Source organism: Camponotus vicinus, unplaced genomic scaffold, assembly GCF_025532165.1.
Source record: "Camponotus vicinus isolate PSW18456_S1 unplaced genomic scaffold, iyCamVici1.0 SCAF_8, whole genome shotgun sequence".
Classification (NCBI taxonomy): Eukaryota; Metazoa; Arthropoda; class Insecta; order Hymenoptera; family Formicidae; genus Camponotus; species Camponotus vicinus.
In genome coordinates this window covers 12,496,027-12,516,790 of record NW_028141980.1, presented here as the reverse complement: position 1 = coordinate 12,516,790, position 20,764 = coordinate 12,496,027, and the positions used below count along the sequence as shown (strand labels likewise).

The following is a 20,764-nucleotide window of genomic DNA, read 5'->3' as shown; positions in this document are numbered from 1 at the left end:
TAATTGTTTAAGATTGTTATTTACTTATTTATAATATAAATATTGTTGGATTACATTAAAAAATCGTGACACATTGTTTTTCGGAACAACAGGCAATTGAGAAAGAAATAAAAATATTTGTACATAACATTCGAATCTGTCGCGGATCTGAATGTCGATACTTACGATTATAGTCCCAGCGAGTGTCCGGCACCATTAGGCGTCTTTTGGCGTCGCGTAGCTCCAGCCTAAGAAGGCGCTGGCGCAGGCGCAGGCTGTGTATCCTGGACATCGTTCCACGTGGATTCGAGCGCACCCGCGCGCGCCTGTCCAGGATGTCTACGTCCTCGCCTGTATACGCGAGAATCGCCGACGCCGCGGGCGGCCCCGGTTGAGCCCGGCAGTGGGCCCGCGACCGCCGAAGCTCGTACCCTGCCGCCCGCTGTTCCACCGCTGAAACACCCGCACAACGTCGAAGTTAGAACTCCCAGCGCGCCACCTGAGGAGAATCACCGTACGGCGGGATCGTTTTAGAGGGCTTGCGTATCCTTTCTAGCAATATTGAAGGCTCTTCCGATAATACCTTCGTGCTTTGCATACTTTAATGGAGTCAGATGTTAGATAGTTTTAGAAAGAGTTGAACGTTAGATGGTGGGGCAAATAACGAGCGAGATGGGATGAAATTTTCATGCGAGGTGAATGAAATGAAAAAAATCGACTAACTACTATTATATAAAAAAAAAAAATAAATTTCTCTAAAATTATTTTCTATATATTTTGATTTCTAGTTTAGATTATTTTTTTTTTAACTGTGTCGTTAGTAAAATGAACAATTTTGGTATTATATCGTACGCTTTTTTAAGAATGAATGTTCGGAAGATACTTGACGATTACCTTGATGTTCCTGTAACGCGCCAGTTTGTCGGGACGAGTCGCTAGTGATACTGCTCGTCTCGCTATCTCTAACGATACTGTCATAACCGGAGCTTTCGGCACGATGTCTGGATAGTGTGGCCGGTGATAGTTTAGCCGCTCGTGGCGTTGTATCCGCACCGGAATCGGAGCTCTCCTTGTTGAGACCGAACGAGGAGCCGAGGCTAAGGATCTTGCGTTGCATTCGTCCGGAGGAAGGCGCCGGAGATGGCATCGACAATTGCAAGGAAGTGCCACCTAAAGTATAAAATATATAAATGTTATTTATTATATTTTTAATATCAAAAAAATGCGTCCATTATATTGGTAAATTTATTAATTTTCAAGTAAAAGTTTATTCAAACGTGCAATTCAATATTTTTATTATTTAAATCAAGAATCAGACGCTATGATTGAACTTTCTATCGATTTTTAGTTAACGCAAATTTGTATAAGCATGTCATAAAGGTATTAAAAAATATCTGAAAATTATTTATTTAGATTTATTAATTTTCAAGTAAAAGTTTATTCAAACGTGCAATTTAATATTTTTATTATTTAAATCAAGAATCAGACACTATGATTGAACTTTCTATCGATTTTTAGTCAACGTAAATTTTTATAAGCATGTTATAAAGGTATTAAAAAATATCTGAAAATGTTTATTTAGATTTATTAATTTTCAAGTTTATTCAAACGTGCAATTTAATATTTTTATTATTTAAATCAAGAATCAGACGCTATGATTGAACTTTCTATCGATTTTTAGTCAACGCAAATTTTTATAAGTATGTCATAAAGGTATTAAAAAATATCTGAAAATGTTTATTTAGATTTTACTGTTGTTCCATCTGTACCTTGAATCTTCAGATCCTCTTCGATATCGGATTTTCCTGTTACCGTTCTCTCGGACCTCTCGGCAGCCGTGAATAGCTTCTTCGCCTCTATATATTCCTCCTCGGGATCCGAACCGGATGCTCCGTTTCCTGGTATCCTTTCGATCTCCTCCTTCAGATTGGGATTCGAAGCGCCATCCGGATGCCTCAGACTCGAGATATTGCAATCGCCCAACTTGCCACAGTACCTTCTAGGACTGGCGAGATGGGCAACGCTACTGGGATACCAATAAGAGGCCGTGGCGGGCCTAGACATGCTCTGACGACAATTATCGCAGATCTTTTCCTGATCGGGCTTGCCGGCTATGTATGCGGGTTCACTATAGATGCTGCCATGATTGCTTGCGTTGTCGTTGAATAAGACATCCGAAAGGGACAAGGATTGACAGCGAGACGGCGGACGGAAGACGGTCGCTGCTGGAATTTGTCCTGCGTTAATGTTATACTGGATGTAGACCGCAGATTGCTGGCTGTAGTGCCTTAATTAACATCTATTATTCGTTTGAAAACGATTTTTTATTTTTAATCAAGCGGCAGATCGCGATTTTAATTTTTTATTTGGATTGTCGTAATTTTGTTATATTTTGTTTCACATTTTTTTCAATGATTAATAGAGAAAACATGAGAGTAAATTTATAAAATAAAGTACTGTTATGTTTACGTGAATTAAGATCTCAGATTTGAAAATCGCGTTTTCTTTTGTGATGCGGTGATCGAATATTGTAAGCGAGAAATGACACAACTGTGTATGAGAGAGTAATCCTGAAGAGCGAACAACGTCCGTCTCTCGAGAGAATTCAATGTAACGGTAAAAGAAATCTGTCTGGTTTTCTTTTTACCGTCGACAAAATTGATCGAGTCTCCAATCGCGAAAACTTACATGGAGCATCTCGTACGTTGACGGTGGAAGAGTTTTCTCTCTGGTAAGTCACGGAGTTGGAAACGTTGGCGAGAGCGAGTTTGCTTTGGTAGAGCTCATGGAGGCGGGCCAACTGATCGAATTTGTGCCTGGTCTCTTGCTCGAGAAAGTCCTCGTGGTCAAAGTATGGCCTAGGTAGAACACCGGCACCAACTGGCGGCGGATAATGCGGTCTATATCTCTCCGTGTCTGACATCACCGACATAGAGTCTGGAAATTATTTTTCTATCTCGTACCTTTCGTCCGTTCAAGTTTATATCTTATCGTGTAAGAAGTCGCTGGGTAAGAACGACGAGGGAAAATAGCGGAACTATAAGACAGCTATCCGCTTTGGTTTGAAAAAGGGGACGCCAATGACATGTAATTATATCAGAGTATCTGTCTTTGAGAGAAGTGAATTATTGTATTCTACTTCGTGGTCTATTAGACGTCTCTAGCATCAAAAATCGATTTTGAAATGAAGCGAAAAATTTTTACAGTTTATTGAACGACAAAGTTTTTTGACAAAGTAATCGCGATAAGATAGAAGTTGAATATGATTATATGATAAAAAGATTTTTAGAAATTGCTATCTTGATTCAAAGAGCGAGATAAAGAGAGTACAAGAGAATGTCTATAATAAATTATATTAAAATAAATTAGTCAACCTTTGTAAATTAAAAGTTACTATAACTATTTATTATACATTAATATTGAAATATATAATGAGCGTTTGAAAAACTGAGTATTTTGCATAAACGAAAATTTACTTACCTGTGAAAGTTGACACCACAGTGAGATTTTCTTGGCTAAGAATTCTTAGAGGATGTTCTTCTTGATCGCTCTCAGGCAGAGGATTTTCACCCATACAGAGCGCGATGTCCTCTTCAGTCACTTGTAAACACGAATCCTGCATAGGTACTGGTTCCAAATCTTCCACCTCGACAATCTCTAAAATTTCGTCCTCCGAAGACAACGAATGTCTCGAAGGTAAAACGATATCCTTATGCGACAGATTCAGACTTTCCATGGAGACTTCTCGGCTTACTCCGTTACTGAGTGGTTCGATCAACGGTAACGGTGGAGGTACGACAATTTCTTCATCATCATCTTCGTCATCTGGCAGATCGAGCTTCCCCTTTTCGACACTGTCATCCATCACCGGGCTCGCCGTCAAATCTAACCCTGAATCCGTATTGGACTTAACGTTAAGCAGATTCAGCTTGGCGCTCAATTTTTCGGTTATATCCTCGATCTCGTTCGCTTTCAAGCTATCACTCTCCGCTGTGGACAATGACGTATCGTCATCCTCCATACCGCTGCAGGTTTTGAACTGTGTCAGTTCTCTAAACTGGCCGGATGACTGACCGGATGAAGACATCTTGGAGGAGTCGAGCCGCGACCCGGTGTGTTTCGCTCGCTGTATCTGCGACGATTGATTTTCCACCCACTTTCTAATCATGCTTTTCTTGTGGCTGTCCATGAAACCGTAACCGGAAGATGCATGCTGATGAGTGTGCAGTTGCAGCGCTGGCGCGCTGGTCAGTTGCATTGGCCCGTCGATCCATGTCTCTCGTTTATGATGCGAATCTTTCAACATGTGTCTGGCTTCCGCGACCTTCGACTTGGAGATTCTCGGACCGTCTATCCACTGTTCGTCGGAACCGCCGCTCGGCGCCGCTATCGGGATCTTACTACTGGGCGAGTCGTTGATCTTGGACGCTGAGGACGCGCTTTTCGACGAGGAATTCTTCCTGGCGGGGCTCGCTTTCGGGGTCACGCTATGTGCCGGTGATGTCTGCTTCGACGCGGTCTGCGTCAGCGTTTTCACCGTCTTGGATTTATGTGCCGGACTACGTTCCTCGGGGACTTTGCTCGGTCTCTCGGCGGCGGAACCGCGTAGCACCCGGCCCATCGCGCAACGATTGTCGCCCGAATTCAAGCTTGGTATGTAAACGGGCGGGTGTTCGCCATCGGTGGCATCGTCGGCGCTCGGCCCGACGTAAATCACCGTGTCGGCGGATAGATCACTCGAGCTGGGATCGCACTCGCTGTTCTGCCGAGCCGCCTCCTCGCCGGAACTGCCGCCGCTCCCGGTACCTTGCGTGCCACCGCCGACGAACTTAATCTTCCGACGTCGCATCCGATGGATTCTCGACGCCAGTTGAACGGTAGTGAGCGTCTCTGTATAATGCTGGGCATTGGGAGATACGTGCGCTATCATGGCCGCGTGGCAGGTCAGAGAGCCGAGGCACTCCTTGAGCAGTTGTGTCAATTTGTGTTCCTTGTACGGCAAGTGCTTCTGACCGTTAAAGATCGCGAGAAGAATATTGCCCAGGCCAGAGAGGGGAATTCCACCCGAAGACTTGCCACGGTCCGAATTTCCTAGATCCATCAGATGCAGTCGACTTCTGCCACCGGCAACTGTGCAGTTGAGAAACAGCGCTATTTTTGAATGTCATAACATAGAGCGAGAAGAACGAGAAGGAATGACGTGGTATCACGTATGTATACTAAAATTCTGAAATAACGATGAAGAATCGGACGGAAAGCGGGACGGTGATTCAAGAGAATTCGAGACGAAGATTTATTTACCTCCGCCCTTGCCGGCGACGCTGTATTGGTACACGTGCAACGTGTAAAGCATATGCGCGTCGCCGTCCTCCCGTTGACGACCGGCGACTGCTGCATCGAGGTAGAAAGCTGCGCGTTCTGCCGTAGGCGCGCGGAGCTCGCTGTGCTGCTGCAATTGAAGGGTACCAAACAGTGGATCGTCCCTGAGGTATACGGCCGGCGACTGTTCCGAATCTGAGAATAAAAGAACGGTCGCTGTTACGTAACATTTACCTCGAAGAAGGTAACGCAGATTTTATATGGAATATCCTTATGTAATATTTCGCATCTGTCACGGGCATAATCTTATTTTTATCACGTTGTCGCGCGTTGAAGATTCTTCGCATTAATGCGATAGAAATTTAGCATTTTATTTTATAATATAAATATGTGCTTTTTATAGAGTATAATATGTCGCATACATTATATAATATATATAGAAAAAAATATTTATAAAAATATTGATTTTCATAAAACCTAAGTCGTTTCTACTCCGTCTTTTACTTTATTATATTAGCGATATAATATGACGATATCTATACATTTTGATTATATAAAACAAGATAAAAGCCAGGCTTTTCACTTCCCCAGAAGAATGTATCATCTCGTGTACAAAATTTTATCCCGAGTTCGCGTAAACTCCCTAACACTCTCCCTTTATTTGATTCCATTATTTCGCGGAAAAATAATATTCGCCAAGAACAGGACGAATGAGGCTCGAGATGCAGGTGCGCGCTACTCGAGGCCGTAAATCGGTCGAAGCTCGGGGCTCGAGATATCCATGGGACGCCTCGTTCTAAATTACGACGTCGATAAAACGTCGGAAGATATGTCGCGGGAGATACCTACGTTTCGCTATCGCGCTTTATCACGCGTCCGTATATATGTACGCGCCGAGGACAGTCGGTCGTGGGCTTACATGCGAATAATCAACGTAATGCGAAACACAGCAGTAAATAGTGATCAGCGTAAAAGGGCAATTACGAGATCGGCGGGGAAATACGGGCGCGTGGATCAGACGATCGAATCAGGCAGGGTAATCTTCGTATTGTTGCTGTTTAGCCGTGCAAATAAAACAGTCCGATCGTAAAAGGACGAACGGAGAAAGGCAGTTAAAAGGATAGTTACTCGAATGAAAGAAATTTCGAAGAAAACACTGCGAGCTATCAATTATTGCGAATTGGACATTTCGACGGCGATAAATGTCGCGATCGCGTGTACTGTTGCGAAATGTGAAATAAAAAAAATAAAATTACAAGCTAGACGAGGTTTGATAGCTCGCGAATTATATCTGACATAATGGGATATAAGATTGAATCTGATTCTTTGTATAGAAACTACTATCTCTGCCAAAATATATTATGTAATAGAAACATTGTTCAATATTGATTATATGCATACTCATAATAAATAGCATAATACACAGATGTAATCGATTTTGTGCATAAAACTAATTTAAAAAAAATCTTAAATCGCAAAATATATAAAATAAAAAACAGAAAAATAAAGCCCTACGAGCATCTCGCGTGTATTGCATGCATTCAAGTCGCTTTTCGCGCAGAGATATTTGAAATTGTATGCTCTATGATGGGAGGAGGAATGGTTAGGTAAATTGAAAAAGCAGACTAAGGATTTCTTCGCGTCGTTGCATCGGAATCCAATAGCGATCTGTGAAAATGTTCGTAAAAAGTTACGATAGCAAATTCATGCGGACTTTCAAGAGAAACGCCCGCACTATATAATTACGAGCGTTGCGAATGATTGTGTTGTTACATTCTTGGCAGGCCTATTGTAATTGTATTGTATGAAAATTTTAGTCGGATATCGATTTTAAATCCAAACTATTTATATAATGTAATGAAAATTTATGTAATATCAAAATTCACAGATACAAGTACGTTTCTCGTAGCTGAGGGAAAATTTCTCTAAAAGGTGAAAGAATTTATCTAGAAAAGTAATGTGAATATCATTAAAACGTTAACACATTTAACAATAAACTCCCTTCGCATTTATGGTGAGAAATCTGCAAAGAGGGTCGGAACGAATGTACGGTGAATTTAATTCAAGTAATGCTCTTCGAGTACCTAGCTTTCTATCCATCATTGTATATTGTACATCCGTCCGTCTGAAATTGCCTTTCGTCGTCGCTCTTACTATCCACACGTGTATTTTTTTATACGTCCGTCTTTATGCACTCAGGACTGATACAGTTGGACGACGTTCGCGTTTATACGGTGTTTAGATAACCCCACCCCACGTTTGTAAATTGCCAATTAGCCTTTTACCGCCGCGAGCTCGTCTCGGCGCGCTCCTACCTCCGGCACGAACGTCGTAAAGGACGCCAAAGGAAGAACGTTAAAGGATAAGGACGGGGCGCGACGACATATGCCGCAGTTTATTTCCGCCCGGCCGTCTGCGACTTTTCACATCTGTTCCTGCCGGAAACCTTTTACCGTTTCTTTATGCCGCGCCGGGAAAATGGCCGCGAATCTCGCACCAGGAATTCCCGAAGAACGAGCTCCGTGCGAGCTTTCGTCGAGTCATTGAACGATTGATTTCGACTATATCCGATATCGTATTAGACGAGAGATACTACAGTCTAAGTCAGTTGAGCGTGCAACGAAGGAACTAGAGGCGCGCGCGAAAGCAGGAAGCGAGAGTATTCTCTACACTTACCAAAGCTCTCTTGATTTCCGTAATTTGCGAAGTCTCAGGAAACCGACTTAACCGTAGTAGATGTTCGATAATGAAATTCGACGAAGCGTATTCAGTAGGAAAGAGAGAGAGAAGCTACATCGGAATATTTGGAACGATGATAGTGCGCACCCGTTATAGAAATTTAGATAATTCTGCACATTATCATGTATACCAAAAATTCTTAATAGAAACGCGAAAATGAGCGCGATAGTGCTTCGTGAGATTTTGTAAGAATCCGAATTAAGGGAGGTATTTAATATTTATGAGACGCGTGTGAAGCCTGAATAAGTCCTTGGTTTTGTCAGCTTATGCTGGCATTAAGATGCTGTGATAAAGTAAGGAGGAAAGTTGATAATTGTTAAGTAAGAAATTACGCTGCTTTACTGCATTTAATATATAATAATAATATTATAAGTGAATTTTCTATATCAATATATATTTTATTCTTACATAAAACTTTGAAATCTCTTTTCAACTTTTATTTTACTTTTATTTTAGATAATAAATATTTCTTTAGATTTTAGAGAAAAAAGGGAGCAGACATTAATACGAAAGATTATTTTTTTCAATATATTATTATAATAATTATAGTTATACATACATAGATAAATCGTAAGCCATTTATGTCGTTCGATATTTATAAATGTATGAAAAATGGATGGAACTGCTTTTTATGATATTACATAACTTCGTTCTTATTATACCGTGTAAATTTTCCGATTTCTTGATTGAAAGGCGACATAAACGACTCTGAAATGAAGCTTAAACTTTGCAACTGAAACATGACACTCTGAAATTCACGACAGACTTCGAGGTAATAATAAGGACGGCCCGGTCTGGTCGACGTTATATGGATATACGCGCAAGCGCGTACATATATACACATTGCTCACGTATAATAATTCACACAGATACGAAGCGTGGATGTACGGTGCAGAGGCAACGTAGCAATATCCATAAAAGGGACCGGAGGATGTAATATTACAGGCATCTGTGCCCTGCGGTGTAAAAGTACCGCGAGGAAGGAGACGACGAGTTTGTGATGTCGACGACTACGACGTGAAGCTCGCGACGGGGTGAAGGAGAAGGGAAATGCGGCATGAAAAAAAGCGATCTGCGAGTAGAATCTTCCTCTTGGCACAGAAATGCGTAATGGACGCGGTTTCGACTTAGGGCAATTGCGAGCGAGCGTCGCGGGTGTCCAAAAAAATGCCTCCTTCTTCTTCCCCCTCCCTTTCTTTCTCTCTCTTTCTCTGTCCCTGTCTCTCCACCTCTTGAATAAATCGTTTTTCGACGCGTTTCGAATACAGTTTCCGAGCCCGGTCCCTTCGATCGTAACAGTCCTCATCGTCGCTGGGGCAGAAGGGCAGTAAAGGAAATCTGTTTCGCCTTTCCGGACGGCCGGCTGCGCCCCGGTACGCGACTTGTTTCCCCGAGCTCCGCAATATTTCTACGAGAAGTTTCTCGCCCCGAACACGCGTATCGTTATGAATCAGAGCCCTTCGGGACGGTCTTATCCGCTTGCATCGTTATTAAAACCGGTCGACGCCAAGATTTGATGTAGGAGTTTGGAAGTTATTAAATAATATTGATCTTTTTATTATAGTGCAACGTGTTTTACTGCTAAAAATAGTGGGCTAAATAATTAAAATTTAAAATTTATGTAACATATAGGGACATATTATAGAACTTTTAATATTACGTGAAATAAACTTGGACAAATTTAACATGACTTTTTAGAGTATAATTGATTGAAGGGATTTTATGTAGAATTTAAGGACAGAATTATGCATGTACCTCTTTCTGGAACAAAGTAATTTTGTCCTTTACGGTTTAATAACGTCTTACGGGTTCTTGACGGTTTAATATCCTGAAACACTTTCATTTCATGGACTCCAGAGAGAGAAAGAGAAAGACAGAGGGAGAAAGAGAGAGGGCGACATCACGGTCATTGACGCGAGTTCCCTCTAAGGTCTTTCTTGACATATAGAATCTATATTATATAACGTGATCTATGAGAAATTGGTCTTTGTAATAGTTATAAAAATTGTTGGTTGCTATCGATCATGTTACTCGTCGATAGTTTACGACGAACGAAACATCTGTTATAAAAAATACAAAGTATAAAATGTATAGATAGATAACTGATGAGACATACATAACATTGTCTGATAATATTCAAAGTATGATATCTTGAAAAGTATATTCTACGTTAAAATATCATACATCACTCGAAGTATCCTTATTTCTCCGCTCGCTTCGATATACAAGAGTGCATTATAGAGACACACCACGGTCGACTTTTCCGTAAGCATTAAGATTGATGTATCGACTGCAGCGGGATCTCTCCCTGTTTGCATGGAATAAGACGCCGCTCAATTCGCAAGACACTCAGTGTATCCATGTGCAATATCACGGGGGGAGGGGAATTCTTTGTCGCCGAAGAAGAGGAGACGAAGAGAGAGTAGAAGAAAATTAATGAACCCTCGAATCGCGTATTAAAGTAGACGCAGTCGACGTTTTCGTTGGAAGCGGCAGAGGAAGTCTGTATAGCTTGAGGTATCTACATTTGCTGAAATAAGTGTCACTAGAGTCTCTTCAGACGTGATGGACGAACAACGCGGATATGAGAGCGACGTGAAAAGGTTAACGAAAGTTCAACGGCGCCGACATCTTCCTTGCAAGTGAAGGAGACGGAATTAATGGACGAATTATCATCCGTCGCCATCAGACGTGCAAGAAAGTCTAAAGAAATATTCTTTCTCAGAAAAATACGATTGATCTTTTCGAAAACCCGTATTGCCCTCTCGTAAATTTCACTCTGATGCGCTTAGGGTTCTTTTTTTAGTCGCCAACTTTATTTTCCGACCAGTAGAAAAAAACTTTTAATATAATTTATACTTTTGATCTTTAATATGTTGCAATATTATTATCTCTTCTTTTGAAAAATTGATATAATATTTGAAATTTACCTCGTCACGTTTAGGTAGATATTTGATTAAGAATTTGTTTATCTTCTGCTTTATTTTTCTTTTTTGCTCACATTAAGTTATTTATTAATTACGTTATTTACAAATACACTCGAACCAAATAATTTAATTTCTTTAGAGACTATATTTGTTAATATTTATTTTAATATGTTTAATTATTTTAATACGTTTAAATTGCTAAATTCAACGTGAATCTCTTTCTTCATCAGGAGATAATTTGCCGCAAGGCATTTTCCTAACTTTTATGAAGGGATCGGCTGCCAGATCTACTTCGCAGCGAGCAATTAAAGAAAACCGTCGTCTTATGTACCGGGTAGCTTCCGAGCGAATAGTGCCAGGCAATGGACCGTGGCCGACTTCCCCATGGGGAAGGAAAACTTATGGTCGTTTCGGAAACGACACGCTTTTCTCGCTCTGCCACTCGGCACTTTAACGGTACTCGTCTTTTATGCCTGACAGTGCACGGCAAACCGTCGGTTACAATGATCTTAAGTCAGACAGTCATGTACAGAGCGAGTAATTCTGTGAGATACAATTGGAAAAAAATCTAATTTTTAATAATCACAAAAGTTCAGTTTGAAAAAAGTAACTGATAGAAAAATTTATACTTGATTATTAAAGAGATATAAATATACAGTATATATTATTTTATCATTCTCGATGGTAGCTTTTTAAATAATATAATGAGAAAATATAAATAATATAAATAATATAATAATATAATGAGAAAAAAAACTATATAAAGATAAATTTTTTTAATTATTAAGAATTGGGAAATTATTAATTATTAAGAAAATTAAAGACTATCAATATTTACCGATAATAATTAGTATATTTAATTCAATATAAAATTTATTAAAAGAACGAAAAGACAATAAAAGTTGCATTTATACTAATTTATAACATATTTCCTTATGGTGAATCGTGATTGTTCATAGTCTTAAAATCCAGATCAAATTTTGATCAAAATCCAGGACTCAATGTGGTGACTGATAGTTACCGAGCTGCTATACTTTGAGCTATCGAGCCGATGTGGTATCGCGGTTATTGATATCGCGAGTATTTCGATCGACGAGTCGGTTAGCAATCAAATTGAGTATTAACAAACAGTTCGTGTAATCGGACATCCACAGAACGATAGTCGGCTTAGTGGTGAATCGTTCCGAACTATGGTTGATATTTTTCAAGCTATCTAGTATTGTGCTAGAAATCCGAAATTCTCTGCGATATGATGCAGATTTGTGATAAAAAAAATTTTAATTTAATATTGATGAATCAAATTTAATATTGTTGAAACGTTAAAAAATTTAATTACTATTTGTGTGATGTAAAATATAAAAACATACAAAGTAATTAAATTTTATATTTATAAAAGCAATAATATGTAACAATAAAATTAAGAAACAGAAACAACTTTTAATGTTTGAAATATATTTTTAATAATTTTTCATATATTTTTTTTTAAATATGAAATTTTATTAAATTTATATCACTTATTATTTAATGTGATACCAATTAATATTTATGTACATTAATATTTATTTCCGAATTCTCTAAAACGAACTTTATGAATTTAACCTTATCAACAGAGTAAACAGATCATTTTGTTTCTTTGTCCGAAATAAATCGATTTTATATTCAATTGAATAGTGATTTTTTACCTGCGATATAGAAGAGAGAATCTGTTACATTCGATATGCAATCAAAAAAATACGAAATGCAGAACGTATAGCAATCTTCTCTTGCGTCGCATTTTCTATTCCATCTTTCTTCCTTTCTTTCAATCCGCAAATTTTTTGCGCTTTTTTTTATTCGTTTCACTTGTATGCCATACACATTAAAAACTGCCGACGTGGCGTTTCGACGTTTTGTTTCCTCACTATTATTCTCTACTTTCGTTCTTATCTTCGCGAGACTGATACGTGAGAAAAATATAGAACAGTAACGGGTGGTGAGAATTATCGTAAGCTTTCTCTCGCCACGAACGGATGGAAACCGGCGGAAAATATCCTCGATTCTCTTCTTTTGCTTGCCACTCCGTTCGTTGATATGCATGACGGCCGATTAAAATGAATACGATTGGATAAAATCCTCTGTTCACTACACGAGGATCTGTATAAGGTGATTCAAAGTCCATCTCTCTTAATTTTCAAATAAACGAATATTGATAGTATTTTCATTGAAAAAAATGAAAGCTTTGTAAAAAGAATGGAGTATCTTTAATAATTTCTATTAAGTCAAATTAAAATTAATATTTTTACATAAATTAAAAGACACACCACTATTAATAACAATGACATTAAGTTTTTAAGAAATAAAGTATAAAAGATATGTATTAAAAATATTGCGTGAAAACATAATTATAATGTATTTAACTATATGTAATAATTTATTTTTATTGCACATTTTTATTTTGAAGTCTTAAATTAATTTATCACTTAAGACTATAGACAAGAAATGGATTATATATTTGGTAAAGATTTATCATCAATGATATTGAATTGATATTTCCGTTGTATATTTTAATATAATGATAAATTATTTAAATGGCAACTCTCAATCATCCTGTCTACCACTTTCCTACTCGGAAATTCTGGTTTATTTCGATCAATAGCTTATATATATATATATATATATACACACGAAATGATATTCGGAATTATTTGCTACTATATGAGGAAAAGTTGTTTTTATATAGGCGCCACGCGGATTAATATCGTGTTATAATATATTTACGCAGATGCATATTGACGATTTTTTCTAGTGCTTATGTAGCATTATGCACCGTCAATCGATACATATTTATTGATATATTATATGTAAATGATCTCTTCTACAATGTTATTGTAAATTTGGTGTTATATAACTGCCGAATATCATGAAATAATCACGTTATGAAATAATCAGAGATGTCGATGAAACTTCAGTAATTTATAAATATTTTTTGAAAGGACTCTCTGCAATAATAATCACATACGATGATTTTTATCTGTGTGATAATTTTTTTTAATGACAGTCCAAAATTTAATATAAATTCATATTAAATATAATAAACTATAGTAAATACGCTTTTAGTAACTCATCATTTACACATTAATAATTTATATGTGTGCTAATGGAAAAAAGAGCTCTGACACCTTTAATATTAATGATGAGTGCATATTGCAATTATATTGAAGGTTTTATTTAGATAATATATATGTGTGTTTAACAGTCAATATATAAATCGACAGAGAACCAAGTTACTCATTCATGAATGCATTCATTTATTAACAGCCGGTATGAAGAAGTAACTCTTCTAGTTTTAAGCTCGGTTAAGTGTTAAATATTCCACCGCAAGTTGCCTCAATTATTGCATTAGGGCGTTAATTAAATATTCCACTGCATACAGTTAGAAATAACAAAGGTAAACCTTCGTTCGGAGACACTCTTCCCCCTTTCGTCAGAGGTACCCGCGTAAGATCCAGACGTCGAAAACTTTAAATAATTACCGGGCGGGATTATCAAGTTTCCTGGGGAAAACGCGAACTCTTGGAGGGTGCTGCTATACTCGACTTAAATCTTGAGCGCAAAACGCGCTGGTTGCAGCATCCTGAGCAATGGCGTAACTAATGTCCTTGCAAACTAAAAAGAGGTAGAAAAAGCTACAAGAAAGATAGAGAAAAAAAGAAAAATCAGACAAACAAGATAAGGAAAGGTAAGATAGAATAAAAATAAAAATGTGCACACACAAGAGAAAAGAATAAAAGATTAGAACTGGTTATCTACATGTATTTTCTATTCTATTTTTATGCATTATCATAATATTATTTAAAATAATTGCAAAACTCGAAGAATTGAAGAGCAAAATAATTTTTTATCAGAGATGTATAGATAAAGAGCTCTGTAAATTTTTTCACTAGTAGACTCTCTAAAAATTCGTTACGCCACTGAGCTTCAGTTGAAATAAGATGCGAAGGAAGAAAGAGGAAAAGAAAGAGATGGGCGAAAGGGGAAGGATAAATTTACGAAGTCAAGATAGTTCTCTATAGATACGAGTTAATTATTTAATAAGCTGGAAAATTAATTCCATCGCATTTTAATTAGTCCGTAGCTCGGAGAAAGCGGAAAGCTGCTTGGTGCGATCGTTAGCTAGCATTCAAACGATTCGTCCAAGTGAGTTTCACAAAATGTGCGCATCGCACATACTCAAAGAAGATTCGGTTATACTAATAAACGTCTTAATTTCCGTGAATGCAAAATCCCCAGGAGTGTCTCGCAACATGGCAGAAAATTAGATTTTAGCGTACATATTCGAAACTATGTGGCAAATTTCTGAATTTGCAATTTTAAAACCTGTGAAAATTTAAATCATAGACACATTGAGAATATATTAATATTTATATGAATTGAATAATATTTATAGATTTGGAAAAAGTTTTATTTGTGTAATTAATAAATTAGAAATTTTATTGACATATTTTTTGACACTCTCTAATTTTTACAATTTTTACTTTTACAGTTATTTTACATAGTTATTGAAGTATAATTTTTTTATACAGTTATTGAAGTATAGCGGAAGAGAAAGAATAGAAAATGGAAGTTTACAATGTCTGATTACAAACATTTATTTGAATTTTACGCGTTCAAGTTCATTAAATTAGATTACAACTCGTATAATGTCCGACATCAAAGAAATATTGCGCAAATTTATATATCTCATTTCTGGAGCAAGAAGGTGGATATATTCTAGAGCGGACAGCCCCGTTAATTTTCAGGGCAATGTCCTTGACGATCATTCCCACAAGTGCACTATAGCAGTCCACCCTCCAAAGAAACGACTCTTTATTAGTCCAGCGAGTCCTTGATGATTCTTCGAGATGACACAAAAAGGAACAGATAACAAAAGTAATAGAGAGGGAGTTGTTGAAGGAAAAAGGGGGGTATCGGTCAACATGAAATAGAAGGAAGAAATAATCCTGTCTCTCAATTTTACGGACCAAGTCGTCTAACTTGGTCGTCCGTGAAGACGAAATCAAATTGCAGCCAATACCAAGTCTCCCAAGTCTCGTTCTACTTCCTAAATATTACCGCGGAATTCTCCGCGCATCATTCTTGGTCGAGAGAGGACAATTTCGACGTTCCATACTTTCGAGCATCGGGCAGACGACCGGTTTTCGTCGATTCGGAGACGTCGGAGATCAAGCCGGATGAGTGTGCATATCAGACAAATGGAACGTGCGAGCTATTGCAATTTCCGTGCAGAATTCCATACGCGACGTGGCTCCGGTCCGTGCTTTGTCTTTAAACTCGATCATAGCTATGAAATGTTCGTATTATCGTGGGGATGTTCTTGACCCATTCTCCTAACGATCCTTCAGAGGGCGAAATAAAGGAATATTTGTTTTCTTATTTGTTTTTTCGTCTCATAAATCGCATCAAAAAGTACTAGTAGGTATTATGTATATGCATAATATAAAACACAACAATTTGTTCAATCTTATACAATATTCATAATATTTTTTAGTGAATTAAATTTTCAGAATTTGCCTTAAATATTTCGACATTGCTTACAATCGAATTAAATTAATCCATAATTGTATTCGTTGCGGCGCATATTAATCCCGATTACGTGAGGCTCGTCGTGAGCTTAGATGCGATTAGAAACCATGATCTGAAAATCAGTGGAGTTATCACGCAACTATTATACATCGAATATAATACAACGTCGCTGGCGACGACATACAATTCGCCTACCATTGCTGCCCTTCTGTTTGCCGGCATTAATTAATCTAAACAATTATATCTAGCTGCATTGTTCGAAACATCGAATTAATTGCGAGAAATGCCGAACCTCTCTCATGAGAAAGTGGAAACGCTCGAGATAGTTCTGCGTTTGAATGTTAAAGCAGATTAGGTTCTCTCTGTGAAAGAGACTCTTGCATTTCTCATCTCGTCTCTTAGAAAAGAGAACGGTTTTAATAATTAATAATTAATCAAATTTCTTCGATTACAAATCAAAGTTGCGCGATTTAACCAAATAAAAAATCCATTAACGATATTATACGAAACGTGTATGTTTATCAAATAATGTTAAATCGAATGATGATTAATAAATATGCATGAATGCAGCCTATTCTGCTGTATTGTCTAATTTTTGGTTCATAGTTTTTACAGAGCTTTTTTATAATTTTATGTACATCTAGTTTTCTGTTGAATTAAGTATCGATCAAAAAATTTAATTTAATTAATTAATTTAATTTAATTTAATTTATTTTATTTTATTAATTAAAAAAATTTAATTTATTTCTTGGTAATTTCTTATAAGTGATAGGAATTTCTAACTCTCTTTTAGTAAAAACAAATTTATAATTTAGTCCTATCGAATAAATATACTTCATTTGTAATAGATTGATGCTAAATGGATAACTTCAATTAAAGAACGAAGAAATGTGAACAAGAAGTTACTCATTCACGCGAGGATACTTTGCAACTAATTGGAAGATTACTTACCGTTTGCGTGCGCTGCAAGCAGGTCTCTCAATTGTTGCTGACCGGTGGTCAATTCTACGCAGCTTACCCTGACGCTAAATCTAGCACCGGTTCTTTGTCGTTGTTCAGAAATTCCTCGGAAGAGCCACGCAATGGCGCAAGGAATTGCGCCCAGTGTATGACCGGCTTCCGGAGTTCCCAACATAGTGTGAGACTTGCCTGAATAAGATTAAAAGAGAAATTGTGTTAAACATTGCGAGAAAATGCTTGCTGATTACGGGCGAATGTGAACGCGAGATTACGTCAGAGAGAGTAAAAATGTTTAGCATTTAAATGTGTAATGTAAATGCAAATGACGTAGGTAAAAATTCATCGCTACTTGAATTAATTATAATTATAGTTTACTGGCTGCTTAACTGTTTGTTCCATGAAACTCGTGTGTGCGATTTAAATATTTTCCGATATATATATATAGTTTCTAAATATTTTTTTCTATATTTACAATTAATGTGATTTTCTAATTAAAAATTATGGAAATAAAATATTTAAATAATGTCACAACAACTGGACGTCCGTTTTTTTTTTTTTGATCAAGAAAAACAATGACGTTAAAGTTAATATTTTGAATGATTCTTGCCAGACTGACGGATTTATTGCCGTAGGGATCATATTAAAAATGCCCGTAACCGATGCCGTCCGTGCAACCGATGTATAGACAAACTTCATTGTTGATTGGCATAATCGCGATTTTCCCCCTCGCATGTCGCGACGAATCAATTCACATGGACGAGTTCGAAAATCCCGTATATGTACATGGCTGGCGTGCAAGTTAGATGGGTGCAATAATTGCGATACCAGATTTGCGGTCGGATCTGAGCGAGCCGTTTAATTTGTTTACTATTTAGTGAACGACAATGTAACGGCTAGAATGACAACCGAGGATTATGCGAAAGTAGAGCGATGAAACTATCGATCGATTATTAATTTAAAATTAATTTATTAGTAACGGAATATAATTCCGGGAAAAATGGTCCGGTTATATATTTAATGGCAGTTTCAGAGCACGAATTGCGATAATGGCGCATACTTTGGCAAACTTTCGGCGCGAAAGTTTCGGCGAAATTGAAAACCGAGCTCAAACGCTCTTCTATTGATAGAGAAATAAAAGAGCTCTTATTAAAATCATAAAATAGTCCGAAGAAAGCGGAGACGACTTATGGCAGGGGGATACGGAAAGACGAGAGGTTGAAGCGAAAGGCGTAAGACCCAGGCGAAGGGAGGCCCCGTCGGCAACGGCGGAATAATGGAAAAGTAGCAGCCGCCGTTGAATCTTAAACGTTATTTAATTGTCTTAATGTAGGACGGTGAATTATGTTGTTATTTAATTAGAAGCACGGCGAAAGAGAGGGTCGGGCCATCTCATCGGTAAGGGACCGCATCTCGAGAACTTTTCTCAATGGCTGATTCCACTTCGGAGAATTCGCGCTTCGTCGGAAAGATTCGAACGAAGGTCGAACCGCAAAAATTCCGCAAGAATTCGCGCTATGCCGCCGCGAGATTCGCGGGGCCACTGACGATGAAGCAGAAAAACAGAACGATAGCCGCTGCATTCTCAGACGAGCGGTACCGACGCTCTTTTATAGGGATACTTTTGAAACGAATGAAAGTGATAATTAAAATTCCACACGAGTACCTTGTTATATGAAAAAAATATCAAATCGTATGGTGGAAATTGCGTGTTTATTATAATTTTCACATATTTTTTTCCAGAAATAGTGAAATGATTTAATCGAAAGTGAAATCTGTGATGAAAAAAAATTTATTCTCTATTTTAAAATTTGCATTTACATGAGAAATCATCTCCATTTCGCCTCGTGTTCCGATTTCCGGTACATCCTACATAATTAATTTATTGTAAATAAAAGAGATTTAATTTACATACGTATGTATACATGTTATTTCATACCGCTACTACGAATTTATGTACGCAAAATTAGCAAGAACTGAATAAATCCTTCCGCGGTTATGTAAAATAGAACCGAGAGAAGCGTGGTTCCTTTGACTGAATCGCTTACTAAGGTTATCATTGTCAAAGCACCGTTTTTGAGAAAGGGATGAGAGAGAAGTTTCGGTGCACCAAGCACGCGTGCTTCTTCCCCTCGTTGTTGCATAATCCACTTTCACGGTCCTTCCGCGATCTCAAAGGGTTCGACGAGGTGTCCGCCGCGCAGGGGTAATTAGGAACGCGCTACAAAGTACAAACGGGCCCATTGTCGTCGCAGTATCTATATGCACTACAACTCTTTACTCGCCCTCTGTCCCTTCGCAAGAAACAAGTCCTGTTGCTTTGAGAGCGCGAATCTCTCTCCCTCTCTTTCCCCCCCCCTTTCCCTTCTCTTTCTCTCATTCCTCGCTCTTCTTTTTTTTCGACATTGTATCGCTTATTCTCTGTCGTCCTTACGTCACCTCCAGGAGCACTTTGCATGCGATTTTTCAGACCGCGGATGACAGATGCACAAATGCAATTGGTTGCATCGATGCATCGCGCGTGCGAAATAAAAAATATATTCTGAACATTTTTAAATATCACCAGCTTAATTTAGGTTGTCTTTGCCTCTTGTATGTATTCTTCCTTTTTTTCGCAGATTCATGCAAATTTGTTTTTTCCCTAATTTGCATCTTGCTTTTCTTATCCTTCCACTATTCTAATTGCGGTCGGTCCTTCTTCTTTTTCGCCTCGAAGGATGAGGAGATGAGGTATAAAAAGTTGAGGGAAAATCGGGATATAGAAAAAGGAGTGAAAAAAAGAAAAGAGCGAGAAGCTGAAAAGAGCAAGAAAAGAATGGGAGAGAGAAAGAGAGAGATAGAGAGAAATGTTCGTGTAAAGATGATCAAAAGCAGTTTGCTTGTGGACTTGCCTGAAGTATTTTAGGAAGAGAGAGGGAAGACACTGCGTGAATTCGTTCGGCTTCTTTTTGCGTGGTTCTTTGTCTACGGTCGTTGGACTCTCTTATCTCTCCGACGCGCTTCCTTTTATTTTCGACTTTATCGATTCCCTTTTCGTACGCCGCAAGAAATCCCGCTCGATTGCGCGAACTTCGACGTTGAAGGCCGAAGATTTCTCAACGCGCCATGAATTATGAAACCATATCAGTTCAGGAACTACGGAAGCTGACTGAAGGACCGCGCTTTAAAAAAAACTGTAAGAGTTTATTTGATTCTGAAATCAATTTTAAACTGTAATTTTCCTTTATGGACAGTAACATTTTATTTGCTTTAGAGTCAACTATTTAGAGAGAATATTTAAA

General features: G+C 38.0%; 1 protein-coding gene and 1 long non-coding RNA gene across 19 annotated transcripts in view; one reads left to right on the top strand and one right to left on the bottom strand.

The window, feature by feature from the left end:
* The window catches only part of LOC145975871 (uncharacterized), a 322,438-nt gene that overhangs the window by 3,274 nt on the left and 298,400 nt on the right, over window positions 1-20,764 (bottom strand). For 4 of the 10 annotated variants that reach the window (XM_083106611.1, XM_083106612.1, XM_083106616.1 and 1 more), the window contains 7 exons: window positions 17,478-17,675; window positions 5,281-5,493; window positions 3,460-5,109; window positions 2,668-2,916; window positions 1,749-2,204; window positions 874-1,149; window positions 166-432 (listed from right to left, as the gene is read on the bottom strand). In XM_083106611.1, the coding sequence (XP_082962737.1) occupies window positions 166-432; window positions 874-1,149; window positions 1,749-2,204; window positions 2,668-2,916; window positions 3,460-5,109; window positions 5,281-5,493; window positions 17,478-17,675 (3,309 nt within the window). Of the gene's footprint in view, window positions 1-165; window positions 479-873; window positions 1,150-1,748; window positions 2,217-2,667; window positions 2,917-3,459; window positions 5,110-5,280; window positions 5,494-17,477; window positions 17,676-20,764 lie in introns of those variants that run through there. The other 6 variants (XR_014440102.1, XM_083106613.1, XM_083106617.1 and 3 more) reach the window with 6 other exon arrangements.
* LOC145975877 (uncharacterized) overlaps window positions 1-20,764 on the top strand; it is a 277,761-nt gene that overhangs the window by 67,667 nt on the left and 189,330 nt on the right. The window contains exon 3 of one of the 9 annotated variants that reach the window (XR_014440112.1): window positions 17,375-17,643. The exons of 7 other annotated variants lie outside the window; for them this stretch is intronic. This is a non-coding gene — a long non-coding RNA (uncharacterized LOC145975877). Of the gene's footprint in view, window positions 1-173; window positions 684-17,374; window positions 17,644-20,764 lie in introns of those variants that run through there. One more of the 9 variants, XR_014440111.1, reaches the window with a different exon arrangement.